The sequence below is a fragment of the Panthera tigris genome, chromosome E1 (assembly GCF_018350195.1).
Source record: "Panthera tigris isolate Pti1 chromosome E1, P.tigris_Pti1_mat1.1, whole genome shotgun sequence".
NCBI lineage: Eukaryota > Metazoa > Chordata > Mammalia > Carnivora > Felidae > Panthera > Panthera tigris.
This window is the reverse complement of record NC_056673.1, coordinates 38,988,370-39,013,357: the sequence shown is the minus strand read 5'-3', so window position 1 is coordinate 39,013,357 and position 24,988 is coordinate 38,988,370. Positions and strand designations below refer to the sequence as shown.

The window sequence follows — 24,988 nt, the reverse complement described above, 5'->3', positions numbered from 1 at the left end:
AGGGCAGCTTAGCAAGGGGAAACTTGGCCCTATGGTCAGAGACCACCCAGCTCTCCTCACATTCCCGATGTCTAATCCCCGCACTACAAATGAGTATCAGCCCCATCTTTTCTTTCAATTTTTTGGTTAGCAAGTGTCCTCCAGCTGGTGTCACAACTGCCCTAATGCTCCTTATGCAACCCACAGGAGGGAGGTGGGGGCCGGGACACCCGACACAAGGGTCAGCTTTCTCTGGTTCTGCCTCAGCCCCGGTCTTGTTGAGTGTCCCCTGGTCCCCAAAACACACTCATAGAGAAACGCGGACAAGTGTGCACAGCAGTAGGGCATCAACTGGCCTTCCAGCCACACGGGGGCAGCAGAGAGTCATGAATGCAAACAGCCAGCCAACTCCAGAGGCCTGGAGAAGCTGGGCGGTCTTTCTCCCACCCCACTTCCATCAAGACTCCCAAGAAGCTGGAATAGTTTGTCTAACAGGCCTGGGGTCCTAAGAAAACCACAACATGAGGATGGAAGAGGCTCGGAGAAGAAGCCCACTTTTGTTCTACGAGGAGCAAGTGCCTGCCTCCTCCCAGCTGTGGGCCCTGCCACCGCATCATTATCATTATCTTTGGCCAAAGCTGAGCCTGACAGATTATGGTTTCAACCCAGGCAGCCAAACTGGACTGAGGCTGGGCTGGCGGGACTGGCTGAGAGCAGCCCACCCAGCCTGTGCTCAGGCACTGCCCCATCCCTGGAGAGTACAGAACACTGGACAAGGTTCTCGAGGTCACGGTGGCCAAGTTCTCAAGGTTATATTCAGGCGGCTGGCAGAGACCCCTTTTACCCATGGGTGCCTGTGTAGTTCCCATGGAAAATAAAATTTCTGTCTTGGCATAACAGTTGGTTCTAAGGCAATCAGGGCTGCCCCCTCAGAGGTGGAGACCTACACAGAGAGGCGACCTGAGTTGGCAGGCAATGACAGTGTCCTGGAGAAGACTGCATTTGCCACACTCCCTCCTACCCCCCTGGCCACAGCAGTACAGTAACCACTGGCTTCCCTTCATAAACCATCTCTTAAACCATTCCATGTTCACCACATTTCTGGCATACTCGGTTTTCTTCTTCACGACTCCTTGCCTACCATTATGCCAGGAAGACGGAGAGTTGAGATTTTGCCCGTGTCCCAGGGCTGAAGGTGAGTGTGTGTAGCCCCCCCGATGGATTCCAAGGTCTCACTCGGGCTCCCTGAGGGACAAGAGGCAGGTGAAACATGGGCAGCTCAAGGGGAGTCTGGAAGAGTCTCTGAACCCAGATGAGCCCCAGGCTACCAACTCAGCCCTGGAGAAATGGACAATGGCTTCATCATTTCATCCTGGGCTGGGGGGGGGGGGGGGTGCGTTCTACCATTAGCTTCTGCCAGTTGGCAATTGGCAGTCCAAGTCTTGCCAGATGGTACAGGAGGGGCCTCAGGAAATCCACTTTCCTAGAGACCCTTAAGAAGGGGGGCTGCTGCTTCTGTTTAGGCTGAGTTATATGACCCAGTGGCAGGAGCTGCCCTGAAGGGCCTGTGAAGAGACTCTCCCAATGGCTTTGAACTGCCATTGAGGGGCCCTGCCTCCCCTCTCGCTACCAAACTTCAATTCCAGCCTCCCGCCCCAGCAGCCCCCCTCGATCTGGCCGTGGGCTGAGTCCACTGAAGGTAATTTACCTTCTCTGCCGCATTTACCATAAAACTCATCTTTCCTCCAGGAAGATTTAACAAAAAATTTGACTTAGACTTTTGCCGATGGGGAGAGCAGCCAGCCCAGAAAGGGTAGGAGGGTTGGTGGGCAGAGGGGAGGAAGGACAGCCACAAAGCCAGGAGTCAGGAGAGGAGGGGTCTTCACATCTCAAGAGTTCTCTGTCCAGGAGGCCCCAGGCCTTGCAGCCCTTGGTCTGAAGCCTCCCTCACCAGTACCTTCCAGTGTCATTCCTCCCAACTTTCCATCCTTCCATGTCCTGCTGTCTATACACATATACCACCTGTCCACCCCTCCCTCAATCTCCATCCCCACGTTCTCCCTTTTCGTTCTCACTTCATTCTTTCTTGACCCACCTGCTCTCAAACCTGTCCTCTCCCTCTTTACAGGAAAACCTTCCTCTCTCCAACTCTTGTCCCATTTATTTTTTTTTTACTGTTTATTTATTTATTTAGAGGGGGGAGGGGCAGAGAGGGAGGGAGAGCGAGACTCCCAAGCAGGTTCTGCATTGTCAGCACAGAGCCAGACGTGGGGCTCGATCTCAGCCTTGAGATCATGACCCGGGCTGAAATTAAGAGTTGGAGGTTTAACCAACTGAGCCACCAGGGTGCCCTCACTCTTGTCCCATTTAATTTCCTCACCCCATTGTCCCAGATGGCTGGACTCAGAGCAAAGCCCAGCTAGAGTTGATGGGAAGGGAGAGGGACAGCCACCTGCACCGTCAACCATTTTTCAAGCCTCGGATTCCCACCCTCTCCAAAGCCTGCCTCCTCTCTGGCTACAGAGTGACCTCCCCAGAAACCTGAAGCACCCTCCCGCCCTGCCACCTCATCTGTCTGCTCACCTACACTCATCTGTCTGCTCACCTCTTCTCTTTCATCCTCAGCCTCCTGTCCTTAACTCTCGAGCCATCCAACAGGCTGAGGGCTTGGACCCAGGGCAGGGCTAGGAGGCAAAGGGCTCCCGACCCAGAGATCGGTGCCTTGCTTCATGCAACAAGGGTTTTCTGGCTGAAGGCTTTGTTTGTGTGAGCTAGACACACAGATCAGCGTTAACAGTGTTCTAACAGAGGTTCGTAAGTGCCATGCAGGGCTGGCAGGAAGTTTAGAAACAGGGAAGGTAAACCTTATCCATTTGGAGGGAATGAGGGCAATGTTGCCAAGGAGGTAACATTCAGGTTGGGTCTTCAAGGGTAAATAGGAGTTTAGCATGCAAAGCAGGGGAGAGAAACCAACTTTTATTGGGGGGCTCTTATGTGCTAAGTACAATGTGAGTCACAATGTGTATGTTCAATCTCATTTTGCTGAGATTCAGAGGGTTAACTTGGCCATATTCAAGGGCAGTGGCAAGAAATAAGATTCTAAATTTGTGCCCGTTCTACTGCCTCAGCATTCTCAGACAAGCAGATGGATGAATCTACATGTGGAACACACAGGTATGAGACGATACCATATTCACCGTTGCTGAAGTATATGGTACTCAAGGGAATAAGTGTAAGGGGAAGCAGAATCGGCAGCCAGATTATCAAGAGCCTTGGGTGCCAGGCTGAGAATGTCTAGGGCATGAATACTTATTAAATGAATGAATGAGTCAATGAATGACTGAATGAGGCTGGACTCAAGACCACTGTATGCAGTTGTACAGGTCGTACAATGTACAATCATGCACGGCAACCTGCTTGAACTTCATCTGATGGGCACTAGGGAGACATCAGAGGCTCTTCAGCCAAGGAGTAAGTGACCAGATTTGTGCTTTAGAAATATGGCTTGGGGGTGTGGGAGGGCAGGAGACTGGATCTGAGGGCTGGGCTGGGGAGAGGTGTGATCAGAAGAGGAAGCCGTGAGAATTTGGACTTTAGGCCAGGAAAGAGATAAGAGCCTAAGGAGACAGGCTGGGGCAGGAACCTACTTGATTTAGCCCTGAGTCCTTGGTTCCTCTGACATGGAAGGGCCACATGCGAAAGAGCAGGACCAAGGCATCCCAATCCCACTGGTGTGGGTCTCTTCAGACAGCCATAACATGATACTGGGTGGCCTAAACAACAGACACTTACTCTGTCACTGTTCTGGAACCCGAAGTACCAGCATGGTTGGATTCTGGTGAGAGCTCTCTCCCTGGCTTGCAGACAGCCACCTTCTCGTCGTTTGCGCGCATGGCCTTTCTGCAGTGTGTGCTTCTAGAGAGAGAGCTCTCTTCTTTTTTTTAAGTTTATATATTTTGAGAGAGAGAGAGAGAGAGAGAGAGAGAATCCCAAGCAGGCTCCATGCTGTCAGCACAGAGCCTGACTCAGGGCTCAATCCCACGCATCATGAGATCATGGCCTGAGCTGAAATCAAGAGTCGGATGCTTAACTGACTGAGCCACCCTAGGCATCCCTCTCTTCTCTTCTTAATAAGGCTACCAAGTCTATCAGATGGAGACCCCATTCTTCCGATCTCAGTTAACCTTAATTAGCTCCTAAAAATACTATCTCCAGATACAATCACACTGGGGTTAGGGCTTGTGAATTTGGAGGGACACAATTCAATCTTCCCCCAGCTGAGCTCCCCACTCCCACAGTCCCCCTGTGCCCGCCTGGCTGGGGCTCTCTTCTTCCTGACCCTCGCCCTTAGAGGTAGCGGGGCTTATTCGGTAAGTCTCTGCTTCCTAGAAGGTATCTCAGCCTTTACTCCCTGCAATCGAGTCTTAGCAAGGTAGTCAAGTGGAGCTTGACTGGCAGCAGGACTGGGGGCCAGGGAAGGCAAGCCAGGAGGAGGGAACCAGAGAACAAGAGGGGAAGGAGAAGGGAGAATGCCATTCAATTTATCATTCACTCATTCACCAAACGTGTGCTGAGCTCTCGTGTGAGCGGTGCAGGATTAGGCACACCGGGGTTGGGCAGGGAATGGAGAAGAGGTCTGTATGTGCCCCGGGAAAGATGTTCTCTCCTCTACAACATGAGATGTGATGCCGCATTAACACTGAGATGGGACATATCTTTGCCTAGTTCACCGCCCCCCCCACACACACTTCCCTCTTCTGCATCAAGAATTAGAAGCCCGGGTGGTCAGGCAGAGCTGAGTGGCAGGTCCCCACTGCCACTGACAAGCTTCATGGTTTAGGACAAGTCACTTCTCTGGGCACTATAATACCCACCTCACAAAATTAAGGTGGTGGGAAGCCTAAAGAGACACTGAACGTGAATGTACAAACGTGCATTATTGAGAAGGATGGCACTCGTATCAATCTGTCATTGAGCATTCAATATATTCCAAGTACCATGCCACTGGAGCAGGAGCTCCACGAGGAAAGCTGAACTCCCAGCACCTAAAACAGTGCCTGGCACACATCATGCCTGTAGCATTTGCTAGAAGCTTTGCCATATGTGGGCTCATTGAATCTTGACGACACCACTGCATAAGTACCATTACTTAACCTTGTTTGATACATATAGAATTGTGGATTAGGAGATTAAGTCAGTTTCCCAGGGTGCAACCATAATAAATAGCGGAGCGAGATTTGAACCCAAGCAATCTGGACCCAAACCCACGGTGACGATGATAATAATGATGACATTTGGAGCTTATTGAACGCGAGGTCATTAAGTCCAATCCCCTGCCTCTACATACATTCACCAGGACAGGGTTGTCTGCCCCTCTTCCTAGTGTCTCTGCCAAACCCCTCCTCTTCCATCAGGGATTAGGTCCCTAGCCCCAGGCCACTCCGGATGTTCACAAAGTCGCCCCTCCCTCTTTCTGCCTGGAAAGTGGCACATCTCCCCCTATAACCTCCCACCCAGAATCCCAAAATCTTCCCGCAGGACCTCCTTCCTTCTTCCCCAACTATAGCCTTACTTAGCTTCCCCTTTCTGGTACCTGAAGAGTCCTTTCTTATGGAAAAAAGGTAGATGCCCAAATACCCCCCTGGACTCCCCAGGAGATGGTACAAATAGAACATTGCCCTGAGTTCTAATCCACTGCTGCCACCAGCTCATTTATGCCTTCAGACAAGCAAGTCACAGACCCCACTAGGCCTCTGTTTCCCCCACTGTGTAATGGGTGAACTAGAGAAGACCTTAAAGGCTGCTCTCAGCCCTGGTCTTCTTGATAGTGACCGTTCTCAGCCACCAGGCTAGAGCCACCCTCTCTCCCCCCATACACACTCCTCTCCAGCTGAGATATTCCCCGGGGCTCTCCCCAGAGCTTCCTGTGTGGTCTCCCCCCCCTTATCTCCCAGCCTGGAACTTTGGGATCTGCCTGGGGGCAGCCTCTGCTCTCCCCCCACTCCAGACCTGCCCTCTGCTTTGGATTGTGCTGACCCTCCCTTCCTCTGCCAGGGCGCAGAGTCCTCTGCAAGGCTACCGTCTGCAGACAGCGTAAACGGAGGCTGGCCCTCCGTTCCCCAGCCTGTGGGCCTGCTCCCCTCATTAGAGCCCCAAGAACATCCCCATGCAGGGGTTTACAAAAACCCTTTGCATTTTAAAGGCAACCTTCCCCACCACTATCCCCAAAAAAGAAAACTTTTCAAAACTTTTCAAGTCTCAGTTTACATTTCAATATAAACCCCTCTGGGCCTACTGCCTGGGATCTAGGACTCACTGCCCCCTAAATTCGAAATCTCTTTGGGGGAGGGTTTTTGTCTTTACCACAGCCTCTCCCTCATTGCATGGGGCGGGACCTGCCCAGGGCTTTCGGAGGTGGGGGTGGTCACAGTTCCGGGATGGCCTGGCCTGACCCCTCACAGGGCCAGCGATCAGGCCAGGGTCACTGAGCAGTCACATGTCACTTTGAATGGGAAGCCTTGAACTGAGGCTGAGAAACGAAGTTGGGCAACAGCTCAGCCAAAGGCAACTGGACTTTTTTTTTTTTCTTATGTTTTTTGGGGGAAAAAACCTCTATTGTCCGACTAACCTTCCATGATGCTGGAAAATTCAATTTATTTCCTGAGCAGTCTGGTCCAATTTCCCCTGGGTAGGGACAAGACTGGGCTTCCCTCCCTGCTGTTCCAATTTAGAAGCTCCGGCTCTGCTCAGGGACCAGGACCCAGGAGCCAGGCCGGGCCCCTGAGCCCTGGCCCTGGCAGCACCCACCCCCCCAACATGATCCTTCCCCAGGGAGCCCCCATTCCAGCCCCTGCATGTAAGGACGCTTTTTCTTCAGTTTCAGGGTCCCAGTTTCCATTGCCATTCTCGCTTTCTCAGCAACCTGGCTTTGCCGGGCAGCTGTGTTGGCCTGTCTCAGACCCACGCCAGCAATCTATGTGTGCCCCTCTGGGTCCCCCAGCTTCCTGCCTCTGTCTCTAGACTCTTCGGGGCAAGCCGATAGAGGTACAGCTGTAAAGCATTTGTGCTGGCCGCCAGGCTGGCGGGGGAGCCATCTGCAGCCCGGTCGCTGCCAGGCCTACAATGACGGGAACCCTGGGCCCCAGCCCTTCCACCCCAACCCCCAACACAGGAACCTCTCTGTCTACGAAGGCCTAGGAGGCCAAGGGGAAGGGGAATGACCTTGAGGCCACTGCAGGAGACAGGGTACAGACATAGTCAGCCCCTACTTGACAGCCTACAGCTGAACTTCACTGCAGAGGTGGGGGAGGGGGTGCCGCTCCCAGAGGAGGCTGTCAGATGATGGGGAGGGGGCTTGCTGTCCACCCAAGCCTCAGTGAGAGACTTGTCCTCAGCCGGCCAGCGTCCCACTGCCACCCTTCCTGAGCTAATAGAAAAGTTCACAGGCCACTAGTGGGTAGAGTAGGGAAAAGGGAAAGGCCTCTCTCTCCTAGCCCCAGCAAAGAGAAGCCCCCACATCCCCACCTTCCCTTAGTCTATACCCAACTCCTGTTTTGGGAGGGGGGGCGGGGTGCATTGAGAGAATGGACTTCTAAGATGCCTCCGGCCTGCAGTAGACCCATCTGGTTTCAATCAGGAGAGCAGGGTCCCAGATCATAGAGGCACATGGGGGAGGGAGGCTGTGCACACATTCCACCCCCCAGCCCCTCTCCAGAGTGCAGCCCCTTTCCCATGTGATCTCCTTTCACCTCCCAGGTGGGCCTCACACAGTCACTAGAAGACTAGGTGAGGCAGGGGAAATTTAGGGGGCAGTAGTACAGACCCCAGACCTCTGTCCATGTTAGAAGAGCAGACCACAGAGGAGAGAGAGAAACCTAAGGAAAGAGGGGCCTGGAAGGAGAAGAAAGGGCTGCAAACAGAAGAGAGTCAGAGCAAGCGAAGGTCCTAGAAACCACCAGGTCCTAACTGGATCTTATCACAAATGGGGAAGCAGAGGTCCTGAGAAGGAAGTCTAATAGGTCCACCTACTGGACTCAGCCCCAAGCCCTGTTCAAGCATCCCACCCACCCGTCTTAACAGGAATCGCCAACCCCTTCAACAGATGAGCAAACTATGGCTCATAGGAGAAGAAAGTCCCACCTGCCCAACCTCACCCAGGTGGTAAGCAACCGGAGCCACCATTTTGGCTTCCCTGCCATCTCTAGACTTGGATCAGGTGGGAGCCCAGTCCTGGAGAAACCTACCCTCCCCAACTAGGGCCTGCTCTGGTTCTGGAACCCTCACCTGCTCAGTCCCAACTCCTGTCTCCAGGTTCAGGACGAAAGGATACAAAGCCTGAAAAAAGCAGCCTTCCTGGGCATGGCTTGTTGCCAAGGTTCTAATCCTGGTTCCAGAGGACTTTGGCACTCGGGTCTCAACTTCCCCATCAATAAAATGGAGGAGTGTTGTCTAAAACTGGGTTGGACAGTGATTCTGAGATTCCCCAAACCTCCATTTCTATCATCCTAAACAAACCTAGAGGCTTCCCTTGGCTTGGGTGGTCTTTAGGAAGAGGGTTGATCCCAATTTCAGAATTTAGAGCTGGCAAGAGAGCCAGGCTTTAAAGAGAACGAGGGGACCCAGCCAGCCATGGAAGCCGCTAATCTCCATCTCTCCCTGGGGGACTTCACTGCCGCCTCCACTGAAAGCAATTTGTCATGCCCTGAATTAAGTGATTCCAACAAGGGTTTAATTTCAGTTTAATGGCTCTGTTTTTATGTGTAATTAAATACCGTTGCATGGCGAAAATATGTTGTTTGCACTTTAGAGACTGTGTAAGGGCCCGGGAAGCCAATCCCACTGGGTTTCTACTCCCAGGCTCCACCAACCCCTCCCCTAGTCTGGCTGGAAATGTCCAGGTCCTAGGGAAGGGGGTGGGGGACCTGGGGAAGAGAGGAGGGCGGTGAGGGGAGAAGTGGGCTTGGTGGCGCCTGCTCACTCAGTAGAGAATGTTTCTAATTATCCTCTGCACCCCCACTTCTACTCCCTGACCCTACCTCTCCCCAGCCCCTGGGGCCTCAGACATAGAGGGGACAGATCACTCTGACAGTGAGGATCTAATTAGACCCTTGGCTGGCTGAAGTGGTGTCTGTTCCCCCGTGGGTGTGTTCAAAGTCCTGCCCCATTGTCTCTCCTCCACTTATTGTTCCCATTAACTCCCTCCTCCCCCATGAATATGCCTCCTCCCCCATTGACCCTCTCCCCTGACTCACAAACCCCCCCTCCTCCCCTCTTCCCTCTGACAACCCCACAACCCAACCCACAACTGACCCAGCATCCCAGCTGTCAGCCTGCCTCCGAGCTCCATCCAACCACATCATCTTGCCTTCTCCTTCTAGGTCAGAGGTGACATTGCCATAGGAGTCTGGAATGCAGGGGGAGTTTCTCTGGCTGGGAATGTTTAGGGTCATTTACCCCACAGCCATATTCCCCCTCCCCAGGAAGGGGGGCCAAGCAGGCACCCCAAGTCCTGCATGCCTCATGACATTCCTGGAGCAGCTTGGTATAGCCCAGTCTGGCCCAGAGGGCAGAGGGGTTGGGACAAGCGGCCTTTTCCTGGAAGGAGTTTGCAGTGGCCGGAACCCAGGGGCCTTCGTAGGAGGAGGGGCCAGGAAGCTTGGCCAACTCTCCAGAGATGCCCCTGCCTGAATCCAATACTGGAGTCTGTCCAAGTCTCCCCTTTTTTCTCCCTACTCCCACCCTGCTTGCTTGCCAGCAGAAAACCCAGCCCCCAACCCTCAGCAACAGCAGGGCTTGATCTCCACTAATGAGCTGGGAAATGGAAACCAAATGCCTGATGCATGTAGATGGGCACCAATGTGCTAAGGGATCCTGATGGGGTGCCTCCCACCCACCCCCACCCCCACTCCAAGCCACAGTGGAGGGGTATAACACTTCTTGGGGAGGAGAGCGGAGCACTCAAGGACCTCAGTTTTAAGTTTATCTGGGTAAGTGCCACCAGGACACGAGAGTTTAGTCCTTGCCACCTCCTCCCTTCCACTTCTGCCAGAGATGCCGATGCCCTGTGACTATTAGAGTGACCATTAAAGGGTATTTGGAGGTCATGGCTGGGGCGGTGATGGGGGGGTGGGGGTGGCGTTAGGTGCAAATGAGACCAGCAATTCCTCTCTGGAGCCTGATTCTCCCTGCTGTGACACTCCCCAGGGCAGTTTACTTCCTCTAGCCTGGCAGTGGTAGAGGGTGTCCACCGTGACACAGAGCTGCTTTTATTTCCTTCTTTTTGGACACCTAGCACCTGCTTCTGGGATCGCGGAGGCAAGCACCAGGGGTGGGTGGGGGGCAGTGTTTCTGTGGGATGTTGAATTCCCTCTCTCAAGGTGCACATTCGCTATTCTTTGGTGCTAGAGCTCCCCACACATCCTGCAGTGGGGACGCCTAATGAGCGAAGGCCACTCATTCACAGCCAGGAGGGAAGTAGCAACACACTCTGTGAATTTCTCTAGTCCCTCCCTCCTCACATCACACACATTCACACTCAGATTCACAACCCACGCAGACATGCCTCTCAAATTAGTGTGTCCTCTTCACACGCCCGGATCAGGTATACATGCCCTGTAAAAGCCCATACACTCACGTCTCGCTTTGTACATTCAAAGGCATCGCTTTGCTATATTCACACGCATGTGTGTACTCGCACATGCACACACACACACACACATATACCACAAATATCACAGAGGCATACCCCAGGCCATATATGCAGCTACTTCCCAAGCAGATCCAGCTTTCTTTGGAAGCCCAGGAAAGGAAAAGGATCTCTTAGTGCCCACTGCCAAGGTACAGCACTGAGAGGAGGGGGCTGGAGAAAAAAGGGGAATTTACAAAGATGCTTTAGGGAAAGAGATGCTATCCCTACATTTATTTGATTTAAGGACCTAGAACTTAAGGGTCTACGTGTCAGTGAAAGCTGATATGCTACTCCAACATGCCTTGGCTTCAGCCCAAGAAGTACTGGATTCCATGAAGGGTGGTCAGGGAACCAAGGTCACTTTGTTATCTCCTACTGCTGGCAGTGTCCTGTGGTGCCTCAGGGAGACCAGATGGCTGCGGAATGCTGCCACTGGGGCAGAGCTAAGGGGAGGAGGATTGCAGCCCCAGTTTCAAGATACAGATAGTACAGGGGCCACCTCATCAGGGGCCAATGAAATCGAAAGGCCTGGGCGTGCCTCTGGAACTGGGGAGGGGCTAGGAACCCAGAAGACAACCCATCAGGAGGGGGCTCCCCCAGAGTGCCGCACACTTGGTGCACAGGGCCTTCACCCTGCCCATGACCTCCCGAGAAGGGGCCCCCACCCAGATCAGTGTCACACACACAGAACACAGAGATGGGGAAGAGGGACATTGGGACACGACCAGAAATCCAGTCATACCACATGGGCACAAAATCTGGGTCTGGCACCAAGAGCCCACAGCCTGGTGAGCTCAGGACAGCAAGATCAAAGATGGCCCCACTCCCAACCTTGCAGAATCAAATCTCAACACAACCACCCCATTAAGGAATCTAGGCAGTCAGAGCTGTGGAATGCGTTGGAGAGTCTACCCCCTCTCCCCAACTTCAGGGAAATGTCTCCTTCACTAAATTAATACATCAAATCCAGATGCAAATCCAGTCTGCCTGATGCCCTAGGAAATAGCCCAGCTTCACACACCAGATGATCCCAGAAACAGCTCTGGTCCAACAGGGCTGCCTCTGCTTGTCTTCCTTCAGAAGCCATTTTTTGCTCACCGGAGTCTGAACACAGACAGCATGACTCTAGGGAAGCCCCCTGGGAAGAGGCTGCAGGGAAGAAGATGAGCTGGTCGACTCTTTGCAGTTGTTTTACCATGTAGGACAGGTCTGGGGACTACATGATGACCCCGCCTTCCCACCCCTGGCGCACCCCTGTCTCTGATTATAAATAAATCAACCAAACACAATTGCCTAGTTTTTTTGTTGGTGTTTTGTTCTGTTTTGTTAAAAAAAAAAAAAAAAAGACAAGACATCATGATCAACTGGTAGGTCCCTAAGTCTCCTTCCATCCAGTCAAGCCAGAAATGCCTGGAGGGTAGGGAGGTATAGGGAAGGAGGCAAGGCCACAGGCAGGGAGCCACTAGAAGGACAGAGTCATCTTGGTGACTCTGTGGCTGTGACGAAAACAGGGGAGGAAGCAGGACACCGGGCAAGTCCTTCACCCCCGAGCATGTGTGTCTCTTCTCCATCAGGCACATGCAGTTCGATTGTACATTCTTTCCTCCCACCCTGACTGTTCAGAGATGGGGCCCACCTCCCCAGCCCTCTGTCCCACATGCCTTCTTCTGACCCTCTTCCCTCCCCCAAAGCAGGGTCTGGGCTGCCAGGCCACCAAGTAGACAGCACACCAGACCCAAAGTTGGGCTTGTCTCTATAGGTCCTTCCCCCTGGAGGGAACTAAGGAAGAGAGGAAGGGCACCCTGGCAGGCTTGATCTTTGGGAGTGGGTCTGGGACTCCTCACCACTGAATCATCTTCCACCCACACCTTCCTTACAGCCTCCACCCTCTGACTAGATTGAGGGGAGGGACAATGGTACAAGGAACGATGGTCAAAGTACATGTCTACCTCCCTCCTCTGATTCCGGACATGAGACTTCTCTTCCCCCACAAGCTTATGCTCAGCTTAGAGGAAGTAGCCTCACATCCCCAAATCAGAAAAAGTCAGAATAAGAGCCCCCAGGGCTAAAAACTAGAGCTGGCCTGTAGTATGTTGTCAATAAATGTTTTTAGACGAGTGGCTGGATGAATGAATGAATGAATGAATGAGTCCAGGATCAATTTGGAAACACAAGGGCTCCCTATTGCCACTCTCAGACCTCTCAGGCTATCTAAGCCCAGAGAGGACACCCCTAGGCTTTGGCTCATCCCAAGGGCACACCCATACACACACACATACATACACGAAGGGAAATTTCTGGGCCAGAGACAGAGCCAGGACTCAGACCCAGGCTCCAGGTCAGCTCTGCAGCCTCTAGGGGATGGGGTGACAGGGAGCACTGAGCCCCCTGCCTCCTGGCAGGGCTCACTCGCGGAAGCTGTCAGCCAACTGGTGGCAGTCCAGCTCCCCTTTTGGTTCCAGGCCCCCTGGAAGTTTCACTCCTGTCTTCCGGTCCACACACCAGCACTTGCCGCGCTGCCCATCTAAGGCCGGGTGACACTGTCAAGACAAGGGTGGGAGAAGTCAGTTCCCAGGCAGCCTGCCCCAACCCCAGCCCAGCCCTCAAGTCAGACAGTTGATCCAAGATGGCCTGTAACGGCAGAGACTCTTTCATGATTGTGGACCCTCTGAGCCCACAGCATAAAGAGATCTTGGCCAAGAAGGAAAGGTCAAGTAGAGAGAACTTGGCCAAGAAGTGAAGGTTGTCTCAGAGGTCAGCACTGGTCTAGAGATAAAGGGTCAAGTGTCAGAACTTTCAGTGGGATAAAAATTGGGGGAAGAAAACACATAGAACTGAATTAACACCAAGAATGAACTCTAATGTAAACTATGGACTTTAGTTAATAAATGTATCAACACTAGGGACTCCTGGGTGGCTCAGTCAGTTGAGCGTCCAACTTTTGATTTCAGCTTAGCTCATGATCTCATGGTTGTGAGTTCGAGCCCCGCATCAAGCCCACCTCTCAGAGTCTGCTTGGGATTCTCTCTCTCTCTCCTTCTCTCTCTCTCTCTCTCTCTGCCCCTCCCCCCTCTCAAAACAAATAAATAAATTTAAAAATAATAATAATAATAATAATGGGGGCATCTGGGTGGCTCAGTCAGTTAAGCATCCAACTCTTGATTTCGACTCAGGTCATTATCTCACTGTTCATGGGATCCAGCCCAGAGTCAGACTCCATGCTGTCAGCGCAGAGCTTGGGATTCTCTGCCTTCCCCCACTCGCACACACACTCTCTCTCAAAATAAATAAGTGTTAAAATAATAATAATAATAACAATAATAATAATAATAATGTGTCAATATTAGCTCCTTAATCTGTGATAACATATATACCACACTAATACAAGATGTTAACAGGGAAAACTGATGGGGGGGGTGGTAGATGAGAACACTGTAGTTCTGTAGTCTGTAGTCTGTAGTCTGTAGTATGTTGTCTATGCTCTAGACAAATGCTCGATTTTTCTATAAGCCTAAAAGTGCTCTAGAAAATAAAGTCTATTCATTTTTTTTAATTAGGGAAAACAGTTTTTAAAAATTGGGACAAGGATAAAGTTTATATTGGGATAAAGCTTGCAGACAGGTTTGGCACTGGTTTCTGGAGCCCTTTCTGGTCGTCCACTCATTGCACACCACCCCATACCCTCCTCATGCCAGCCTCGGATTTGCAGACCTGGAGGCAGCCCTTCTCCTCCTGTCTAGGCCTTAAAGTGGCAGCCCATTTTGCGGATTTGTCTATAAAGCACAGAGTGGGAGAATGCATGTGTTTGTGCCCACAAAGAGCTGAAGAAGACCCCAGCCAGGATTCCCCAGGCTACACCCAGCACAAGGCACCCCGCTGCTCTGCCCAGATATGCCACCCTCCCAAGTAAGCCCACTTCTCATGGGTCAGAGATGGGGCTGAGGCAGGCCAACCTTGCTGAACATCCTAGTCTCCTGAGGGCTTATCAGAGGAACCCATGTTCCAAGGGCATGAGGGAATATGGAGGTTTCTGCATTCGTGTTTTCTCTCCTGTCCCCCTTCTTCCTCTGTTTCCACCCAAAGCTCCTGTCCCCAGCTGTCAGATCTGGCTATACCCCAGGTGGTTTCGTTACTCAGCCTGGGGGAAGGGGCAGGCTGATTTTCCTCCTTAGCCCTTCCTGACCGAGCCCCTCCATTCCAAGATGAAACCTAAGACATTCTATGACAAAGGAGAACTACTCATAGGATGGAGCAGGGGGAATGAGAGTGTGTTGGGAGGTAGACATTGACAGGAGTGCTAAATGGTGAATCCGGAGGTGATGGAAATAGCCCTGGATGGGGAAGCAGGATAGCTGGTCTGCCATTAACTCACTCTGAGACTTCGGGCCTCAGTTTCCTCACTTCCAAAATGAGTGTGGTGGGCAAAATAAGCTGAGGCTCAGGAGGCTGAGGGAGGGCCCAAGGGGTTAGGTTTGGGTTGGGAGGTCTTCCCCTCCCTGAGATCTCCATCCTGGACCAGGATCTCCTGTGGAGAGACCAGGAATGCCCCCAGGAACTCAGGTCAGGACCGAGCCAGCAGTGATGAAGACCCACCTGCTTGGGGTGGAAGTTGCCATTTCGGTCGCAGTTGGGGATGGGGATGATGTAGAGGTCTTCATGGGTGCGGCTCTGTGAGGCGGCCAGCCGCTCCAGGGCCCGGTGCAGCTCACTCTGGCAGGAGCCTTGGGGCTGGAGGAAGGGAGGATGGAACAGCTTAGCAGAAGGGAGAGAGGCAGGAAGACCAAGGCTGGAGGTCAGCTCACAACTGAAGGACCTGAAAGGAGGCTCAAGGCCCAGAGACTGGGCAGGGCCCAATGGGTTCAGGGGACACCGGTGGGCAGGGCAGAAGGACACTGAAGAGAGGATCTTGAGCCAAAGAGCTTCTAAAAAGGAGGACTGTGAATGGAAAGGACTTTGTGGGGAAAGAGGTTGTGGAACCCTATGGAGATGGTTGGGAAGGGGGTGATTTCTAAGCAGGAGGGATAGTTGACATCATATCATTAATGACTTGTAAGACCTAGGCAAGGATCCACTGGGAACCCCCCATCAGGAAGGACAGTAACCAGACCCTGGAGCAAGGTCGGCAGGCCCCCTGCTGTGGCCAGCATTAGCCCTTGAGTTACTGAAAAGGTCTGGGTGGCAAGTCCAAGAGAAGGGCTAAGAAACACCAGGAGGCTTGGGGCAACCGCTATTTACAAACCAGTACAAAAGTATTTCAGTACTTAAAAATTACTTCAACTGCATCAACGTATACAACTGATGACCAGGAAAGGAATTTCAAGGAATGAAATGAGGATTTGGTCCTGATGACGCATACTAGGTGCATCTTGCACACAGTAGGCATCCAAAGAATGTTTCTGAATGACATAGTCCAGATCCAGTGGTGGTGGTGGTGGCGTGTGTGTGCCTGTGCACATGCGCATTTGTAGGGCTGAGGTCCTCACCACGGGCCGAGCTTCCTCCCGGGGCACCCCGATGACCTTCATCTTGCCCCCGCTGGTGCTGCGGTCTCGAATTTTGGCTAAGTGCTTCTGCAGGCACCTGCGGTCATGCGCACTGCAGGGACTGAAGCTGTTGTTCGGGTGGTCACCCTCATCCTTGTCTGCAGTCAGGCCGAGATGGAGAGAGGTCAGCACAGGGAAAGGACAGGGCAGAACACCAACCCAGCCTCCCACCTGCTTTCTTCTAGGGGATTCTCCAGCCTGGCTCTGAGAAAGGGTGGGGGACCCTGGGCTGGGGGTGGTGGTGAAAACAACACCCCTGTCTCCTCCCTGCTCTCCTGGATTCCTGAGGAGAAAATCTTCTTAACATCCTTGACTTGTCCCTCACCCCACCCAGTCCAGCCCTCAGATGAGTCACCAGCTGCAGCTGCGCAGACAGCAGGAGGGTCCCCTGGGCCCTGCAGGGAGGTCTAAGGCAGGCAGGGGCCTCCCCCCTGGATCTCGTACCCCCCTCCATTCAGCTCCTCCTACCATCCCCCTCTCCGTCTGCTCTCTCTTCCTGTCTCCTTTCCTGGTCTTTTCAGCATCTGGCTGAGCCAGCCAGGGGATCCCCAGATCTGTTGGCACTGCTGCCCCTCTTCCAAATGGCCAAACTCAGAGTTTCCATGAGTGATGAGAAATCTGGCCCAAAGGGCTCTCCCCATTGGCTAGACAGGGAAGAAGAAGCGGGAGTGGGTGTGTCCGCCTGCCTGCATGAGAAAGTGTGCACCCACACGCATGTGTGTGCAACACACTGTGTGGCCGCAGGACCCAAAACATCCTCACACATCACTTCAGTCCCCCACCTCGACATCTCCCATCCTTGGACTTTAGACCCCACCGAAAGTCCACAACTATGGCCCAGAGGCAGGTCACTGGGGAATCTGGATATAGGAGGTGGTGAGGCTGGACCCACACACTCTCCCTGGGATCTCCTGAAGACTCTACCTGAACTCAAGAATAACCTGAGCCAGAAGTCCCAGAACTGAAACCACCACTCCACCCTGCAGGCAGCCAAAACTGGAATACAGGCCTGAACTGGAGAAAGAGGTTGCAAGACCTCTCTGCAGCTCAGAGCCACCTCTGAAACGCTTGGGCTTGGCAGCTCACTGCGGGCCTGAGTGCAAAGCCCCTGCCAGCATTCCAGATGTTGGCAGCCAGACAGAAGGTTACATCTGGTTTGCGTCAGGATTTTTTTTTTCCTGAGGAGTTAGCAGGTTCCTCCACGCATGGCAGCAGTCCCAGAGCTGCCTCTGGGTCAAATGGTATTTTTCCGCCTAGCCAAAGTTAGTTGGGGGGTTAGTTCTCTTTTTGTTCTCCTAGTTCTGGGGGTGTGGGGTGGGGGGAAGTAGGTAGATAAAGGGAAACCAGGAAACGAGGAATCGAGACTCTCAGAAAGGCTTTGTCAAGATTCCATACCAAAGGTTATTTATAAAATTGAGTCACCAAGGATGGGAAGAAGGTTTTGTCACAGGTGGAGGGCTGGTTTAGAAAGAAGAATCAAAGGTAAGGAATAAATAGAGCAGATAGATATAATCTATCCTTTTGCATATTCAACATCCCAAGAAGGATAGTCCGGAAGGGACTCCAGTCTCAGAGACAACATCAAGTTCTTAAGGGTCAACCAAGGGGAAAACACCTCCCAGTGATGTGGGTAGCAAGAGATGCGGGTACATTTCAGAAGACCAGGATTGTCAAGGGGGCCATAAGTAGATAGACACCAAACCCTCGGTGAGAACCCGAGAAAAGGTCCAGGATCCAGGCTCTCCCAAGGAACCTTTCTGGCCCAGACTGGCCAGTGACCCTGCCCCTGCATCCACCTTGCACAAAGTCACAAGACTTTTGGATGGGGCCACAGTGTTTCAGAGCTATAGTCTGGAAGTGGGTATTGGAGTGAAAGAGGAAATGGAAGATTAAAAGAATTAGAGCCACGGGCACCCGGGGTGTCTCAGTTGGTTGAGAATCAACTCTTGATTTTGATTTAGGTCATGATCTCATGGTTCGAGGGATCAAGCCCCATGTTGGGCTCTATGCTGTCATCGCATAGCTTGGGATTCTCTCTCTCCTTGTGTCTCTCTGCCCTCCCCCGCTCATGCTCACTCTGTCTCTCTCTCAAAATAAATAAATAAACATTTTATAAAAAGGAAAGGAAAGGAAAGGAAAGGAAAGGAAGAGAAAAGAAAAGAAAAGAAAAGAAAAGAAAAGAAAAGAAAAGAAAAGAAAAGAAAAGAAAAGAAGTTAGAACCAAATCTTGGAACGACAGAGGCTAAGCTAAGACATGAACAAAAGCACACACCATTTTCCTCGGGAAAGGCTGGAAGGGATCACAAGGACTCAATTGCCACAGCCCATAATACTAACCCGAGGGGCACCCTTGGAACCTGAAAAAGGGGTTTGTCTTTTCTTTGCGTTTGCTTTCTTTTCCTGACTATAAAGGGAAGCACTACTTTGCACAGTGACACTTGTTCCTCTTGGTAGGCAAGCAGAATGTTCTTAGGTTCGAGAAGTAAGGAAGAGTTTTCTAGCAAGTGGAAGTAGAGAGCCTCCCCCCACCCCCATCCCTGGAAGTGTGGCACATCAGAGTGATAAAGGCCTCAAGAACAAAGTGAGATCTGGAGTAGAAATGTAACTGCAACTCGGTGTTCCAATGTTGAGTCTCTACAAGTTGAAGTTCACAAATGACTAACACTCGGGGGAGTGTTAATGGATATATGGAATGTTTATCCCTTCCCTTAGGAGGTATCTCTAAGGAGGACAACTGGGTCCGCTCACTGAAACCTGGGGCCGCGCAGGCCATAGGGCAAGGCTGGAAGCATAGTGTATGCTCTTGTGTGGGTAGGGCCCCATGCCACACTGAGGGGGATTATCTGGAGAAAGCTAAGCAGGCAGCATGCCTGGACTCCCCCTCCTTGGTTTCCCCACTTTTTTGTTGTTGTTAGGCAAGCTTCTTTTTTTCTTTTTTTGAAGAACTGAAGAGCCCTAGAAGTCTCCAGAACACCCAGACTTGAGTCCAGAGATTCATCAGTGTCATACTTGGACCCCTCTCGCCTGAGGCCAGACTACTTCTCCCCACCAAAAGGGCACTCCACAGAGGAGATCAATCCTTCATTAACACCACCATGCCAACTCCCAGCTGCTCTGCCAGGTCTGGTCTGGGTCTGTCCCCAGCTTGTGTCTAAGCTCAAAGAAGAACACACCAGATAGGGAGAGTAGTTGCTTCCTTAATCTCATAGGGACACACCGTATATCCATAGCTGCCCACTCAGACACAGACAGGTCAGGACTTAGGAACCACAAGCATATACAAACAGTCACGTGTCCAGGCACACACGGGTCCACACGTGCACCCCCACATGCACTCGGGCACTCTGACCCTGCCCTGGGCAGACACAGACCCGGGGCAGGGCACGTTGCCTGCACCATAGCCTGTTGACTTTCCACTTAATCTGTAACTTTTCCTTGCCCAGCCTTGCTTAATAGGCATACTGAGGATCGACCCCAGGATCCAGCCCTAGGCACTGGGTTTGGGAGGGTGAGGGTCGTAGCCTTGGGTCTCTGAAAATGTTAACCTTCCCATCTCCAAAGCTGGTTACGTACTTGCTACTTCCCAGCTTACTCAGGAAATCCAGCCACCTGGTACTGCTCACCCAGGTGGGGCCCTCCGGAAAAACCCCAATCCCTGTGGGATCCCCTCTGAGCAGGAGCCAGAGTCAGACCTAGCCACCCCTGCCCCGAAAGATTTGACCTTCTGACCTCCGGAGGCTTATTTAGGAGGCAGGACTTCCAAGGTAGGCCAGGTCATCTCCTCCAGCCCCTGCTTGGAGCCAAGCCAACAACACTCAGCCACAGGGGAAACCTTGGTCTTCGCTCCAGCAACTGAAGGAGCCCAGAGAGAGGAAAGACTTCACAGCTTTGGCACCACTGGCTGAAAAGTTCATGGTCAAAGCTACAGGATTTCCTCTTTCTGGCAGCCTGGTTTCATCCCCCTGATTCCTCCTCAATTCCAGCCACGTCCCCTTCAAGACACCCAGGGTGAGGCTGTGAGGTGGGTGGGCCCAGCCACCCCAACACCGGTGTTTCAGCCACAATTTGGAGGATCACCTGCCCTGCAAGAAAGGCCTTTTCCTTCGCCCTGGACTCTGCCTAGAGAAGCCAAGATCACCCATGCCAAGTACCCCACCCTTTCTTCGAGGTCTGGCCCTCGGGGCATCCCCTCACCGCTGTGCAAGCTGCCAGCCTCAGACTGAAGGAAACCGGGCCCATCCTTTCCATGTTCACAGCAGCAAAAAGCACCGAAGTTCCTCCCTACCCCTCTCAACTCCTCTGAATGCTCCCCTACTTTGCTCACTTGCCCTACTGTGCCCCCAAAGCCCCAGCATCAGAGAAGGATCGAAGCGTCAACCGAAACCCTCTCAGCCTCTTATTCATTACCATCCTCAGCATGGCTCCAATTGACTGAGCTCTTACACCATGCCAGACACCCCAAGCCTGTGAGGCAAGTCCTGTGTCACCTCCATTTTACAGATGAGGAAATGCAGTAGACTGGGTGGGGGCAAAGGAGGACAGACTTATCCCTGCAGCTCCTATGTCTTTAAATGGAAAGACTCCTGATACCCGAGGCACCAATAATTCCGGCTTTGCCAATACTAAAGAAAAAATGTTAAGCAGCCATGCTCCTCCTCCCACCTCCCCCAAGGCACAGAATTTCTGGGAAGGCCCTGTTCCCATGACATGACTGGATTCCCAGTATTGAAGTAAAGGGGACAATATTTGCTGCGTTGACTAAAAATTAACCCAGTCTGTCTGTTCCCTAACCCTGTCCCAGAGGGACCCAAGAGCACAGTTTAGGAGCTCCCCAGTCCAAACGCTGATCTTCCCACTGTCCACTCCCCCAGATTCCATGAGTCAAGGGTCAGTACACTGATGCAGAATTGTGGACCTCTGACGCACACGTCCCACCCTGCCCCCACCTCTGGGGGCCTGAGCAGTGTTAATCCACAACCTTTTCTGGCTCGGAAAGCTGAGACAGGAGGGCTATGGGGAGCTTAGGGGGGTAGAGGCTTAAAATGGAAGAAGGAGACCCACTCCTGGGGCAAATAGTAGGCAGCTGGGCATAGCAGGCCAAGGGAAGGGGTATGCCAAGTGGCTGCCCTCCCCCAGTCACCTGCTGAAGCTTAGCCCCAAGAGGAAAAAGCAGAAAGAGGGGCCTGATGCCCTCTGCCGAACTATTCCCAAGGCAAGAAGGCCCAAGCCTTGGGACATAGGAGGGACAGTGGCCTATTGACAGTGGAAGGCTAGAGAGAATAGTGGGGATCAGTCCCAAGCTCTGGCCATCTTTTCTCACCAGAGACCCTGCAGGGCTGTTGCGCAACTCTAGGGGGCGCCTTTCACATGGTGCAGGGAGTCCTTCTGTGATGATTAGGAGGCATGGACACAGCTTGCCAAGTCGGTACCTAGTTTCCCCAGGGTCCTCCAGGATTGCCCTTTCCCCTCTCCAGATCTCTGCATGCCCTGCATGGGTGGAGGACAGGCAAGGAGGGCGGGGGGTGGGGGGAGGGCATTTGAGACCTGGGACCTGTAATCCCAAGGGGATGTAAAGGCCGATTTGCATGATGTCCACAGGACAATCACACACTTCATACCATTTCCCCCAGAGCCCCTATCCCAATGGGATTAGATTTTCCTCCACTACAGGATAGGGAGCTCCTACCCGGCCAGGGGGGAAGGGGTGCTCGAGACCATCTAAGGGCTCTTCTGCCCCATGTTCAAGTCAGCGAGAGAAGAGGAGGCTACCAGCCATCCTAAACTGGTACATATCCACTGGCCGGTGGAGGATGCAGATAGAAAGGGAAAGAGATCCCATTATACTCAGCCCAGGAGCTCAGCCCTCACTCACAATCTGGTCTGGTACGAGTACCCCTCCTCTCCCACTGGCACCGGCATCTGTGCCCCAGGATCAGTGCCTTACTCCCTCAGGACATCCCCCCACCCCACCCCCGCTTCCCAGATGTGCCGGGTGCCAGGCTGGCATTTCTCCTAGTATGTTTTCTGCTGACCCATCTCTCACTGCCTAGGGACAGGAAGGGCAGAGAGGCCTGAGGCCCAGACCCCTGGGGTCCACCTCCTTCCTGTTTTCCCTGCATCCTGCTTTCCTCCGCTAACAAGCTGCAGAGGATTGAGGAAGTGGAGCGGTCTGGGACCCAGGGCAGGAAGCTTGGGGCCGGAGTCCCAGCATCCGGACTGCAACAATGGAAGCTTCAAGCACCAGGAAAAGAGACAGACACAGACAGAGGCAGAGGGAGAACAAATCAGTCAGAGAGGGAACCAGAAACAGAGGCAGAAATACAGAAAGGCAGACAGAGAGAGAGAGATTCCAAAAGTAACAGAGAAAGGCAGGAACAAAGAAAGAGAAACAGTGATAGAGACACGGAGAGAAAGCAACAGAAAGGGGCGGAGGACAAAGAGAAGCAGAAAGGGAACAAGACAGAGAAAGAGAAACTGATAACAGGCGGAAGTCATTGAGGAAAGGAGAACTCAGGAATGTTGGTCGTGAAACTAGAGACAGAGGCAGAGCAGGAGATAACAAAAGAATAAGAGAGAAGGAAAGACTGAGAACGATTATAAGGAGAAACTGAGAGAGGCTCGCTAAGAAACGGAAAAGGAGAAAGTGTAAGAATGAGTTTAGGGCAAAGGGCCCTCTAAACCTCTCTCCCTCTCTCTCTCTCCCGCTCTTCCTCCCCGCCCCCCCCCCACCCTCCCTCTCCCTTCTCTCTACTCCCTATCCCACACCCGTTAGGTTTCTACAGCTCTGGGCTGGGAGCCAAGACTCGCTTCTCTTCTGCTACCTCAGACGACACCTGCCAGGAGAGAGGAACGGGGTGCCTGTGTACCAGAGCAAGATGAGGTGCCCAGGCCTGGCAGAGAGACCTCTGTCTTCCCAATACCTCTCAAACAGCAAGGTGAGCTGCCCAGGGGCGTTAGGGAGGGGCAACTCTGATGCCCCTCACCACCAAAGCCCCTCTAATTTAGATGTCCCACTCCACCCCACCTGGATGTCAAAAGGCCACGCCCTGGCTTCTTAGACCCCTGGGCTTTCACCTGTGGCCAGGATGAGGGAAGTCCCTGGATCAGGAACAGAAAGCCACCACCACCGCCCAACCCATCCTCTAGTTATCTGGCCCTAGGCCGCTCACTTGCAGGCTGGGTGGCTGGACCGAGTCACAGTCACATAATGTTCCACTGTTACCCCAGCAGCCGGGACAACCATTGAGACCTCTCCTCCCAAATAGGCACCCTTGAGGAGGTTGGAGATGAAGGGCTGGGACAGAGTCTTCTTTGCTGGGGGCGACAGCCTGCTAGGGACTCAATAGCAGTTTCCTTAGGTGAGCCTGTCCTATGCCAGCCCAGCCCTGCCAGGTACCCGCCTTCTTAACTCACTGGAGATTTTCAAGGGCTTTCCAGGCCAGCCCGAATGGGGAAAGGGCTTCTAGGAGCGGAGCACACCGAGGAGGGCATGCAAGGGCAGGGGCACCTTACCAGAGGGCTGCAGGCTTTCCTGGATGGCCTCGATCTCCGCCAGCTCCATGCACACGCCTTGCCCGTGCATCAGCGTGTGCAGGGGCTTCTCCACACCCCGGGGCGGGTAGCAGCGCAGGCCCGAGCCGCAGCGGGGGGTATACACCCCGCAGGGCATCCCCTTGCCCAGGGCACAAGTGGCGCAACAGCCGCAGCCCGGCTCCCGCACCAGCTCCTCGCAGCCCACGGGGGGGCGGCAGCGCGCCAGCTTCTCCTCGGAGCAGGGCGGGCAGTGGATGGCTTCGTCGCCAAGGCTCGGCCCGGGCCCGGCGGCCAGCAGCAGCGCGGCCACGAGGCAGAGGGGCAGCATGACCGAGCTAGGACGGGGCGCGGGCGCGGGGCGTGGGAGGGAAGAACGGGCGCGCAGACTGAGAGCAGGGACACGGGGCGACAGCGCCCGGCGCGCCTGGAGGACCCGACCCGGAGGGCGCGGGGAGACGGGGCGGCCCCGCGGGCGGACAGGGACGGAGCCAGGGAAGTTAGCAAGCGGGCTGGAGGGGAGCGAGCCTGGCCGCCGAGGCGCTGCGCCGCATCCTCGGCCCGGCCCAGGCGGCGGGCGGCGGGCGGCGGGCGGCGGGCGGCGGGGGGGGGGCAGGGGGCTGAGCGGCTGCCCGGGACCGGCTCCCCCGGACTTTATACCGGCCCCTGGCCACACCCCCAGCGCCTTCCCAGAGGTGGGGGAGCGGGGGCGCCGGGGGGGAGAGGGAGAGGCGGCCGTTAGGGGGAGGGGGCGCTGTCCTGAGTCGCTGCCGCCGCGGCTGCCGCCGCCGCCGCTACAACATCTGAAAGTCCTTTTCTGCCGCAGAAGGAAGCGGCGCAGTTTGGAAGCCGTGGCAGGCGCCGAGAGCGCCTCTGAACCCGAGCCTGGGAGGGGAGAGAGAGAAGAGGAGACGCAAAGGGGCTGCTCTTTGGCCTCATTCCCCGACCTTGGAGGATTCCTCCCCTACCCACCCCCCCCCCCCGCGGCTGCAGTCCCCCCCACTGAGAACGCGACCTCCTCGCCTGGACTCCCGGCTCCGCGGATTCGGTCTCCCTGACCAGAGCCCTTTCCACCCCACCCTAGCGCTTCCAGTCCCAACCACTGGAGACCTAGTCGAGCGAAGTGGGGAAAGGGCAGCAAGCACCCAACGAGGGACCCAGAAGAGCCTGATGGCCCTAAGAAGTTAGTAGACTTTCTTCCCACTTGTCCTTCCAGCTCCCCCCCCCCCCCCCCCCCCACACACACACC

General features: G+C 53.8%; 1 protein-coding gene across 1 annotated transcript; it reads right to left on the bottom strand.

Moving 5' to 3' along the window:
• Window positions 1-11,959: 11,959 nt before the first annotated feature.
• Window positions 11,960-24,336, bottom strand: IGFBP4 (insulin like growth factor binding protein 4). Its single transcript, XM_007085868.2, has 4 exons — window positions 23,722-24,336; window positions 16,150-16,307; window positions 15,260-15,394; window positions 11,960-13,206 (listed from the first exon to the last, which is right to left on the bottom strand). The coding sequence occupies exons 1-4, from the start codon at window positions 24,068-24,070 to the stop codon at window positions 13,072-13,074; spliced, it is 777 nt and encodes a 258-aa protein (XP_007085930.2). The 5' UTR covers window positions 24,071-24,336; the 3' UTR covers window positions 11,960-13,071.
• Window positions 24,337-24,988: the final 652 nt, after the last annotated feature.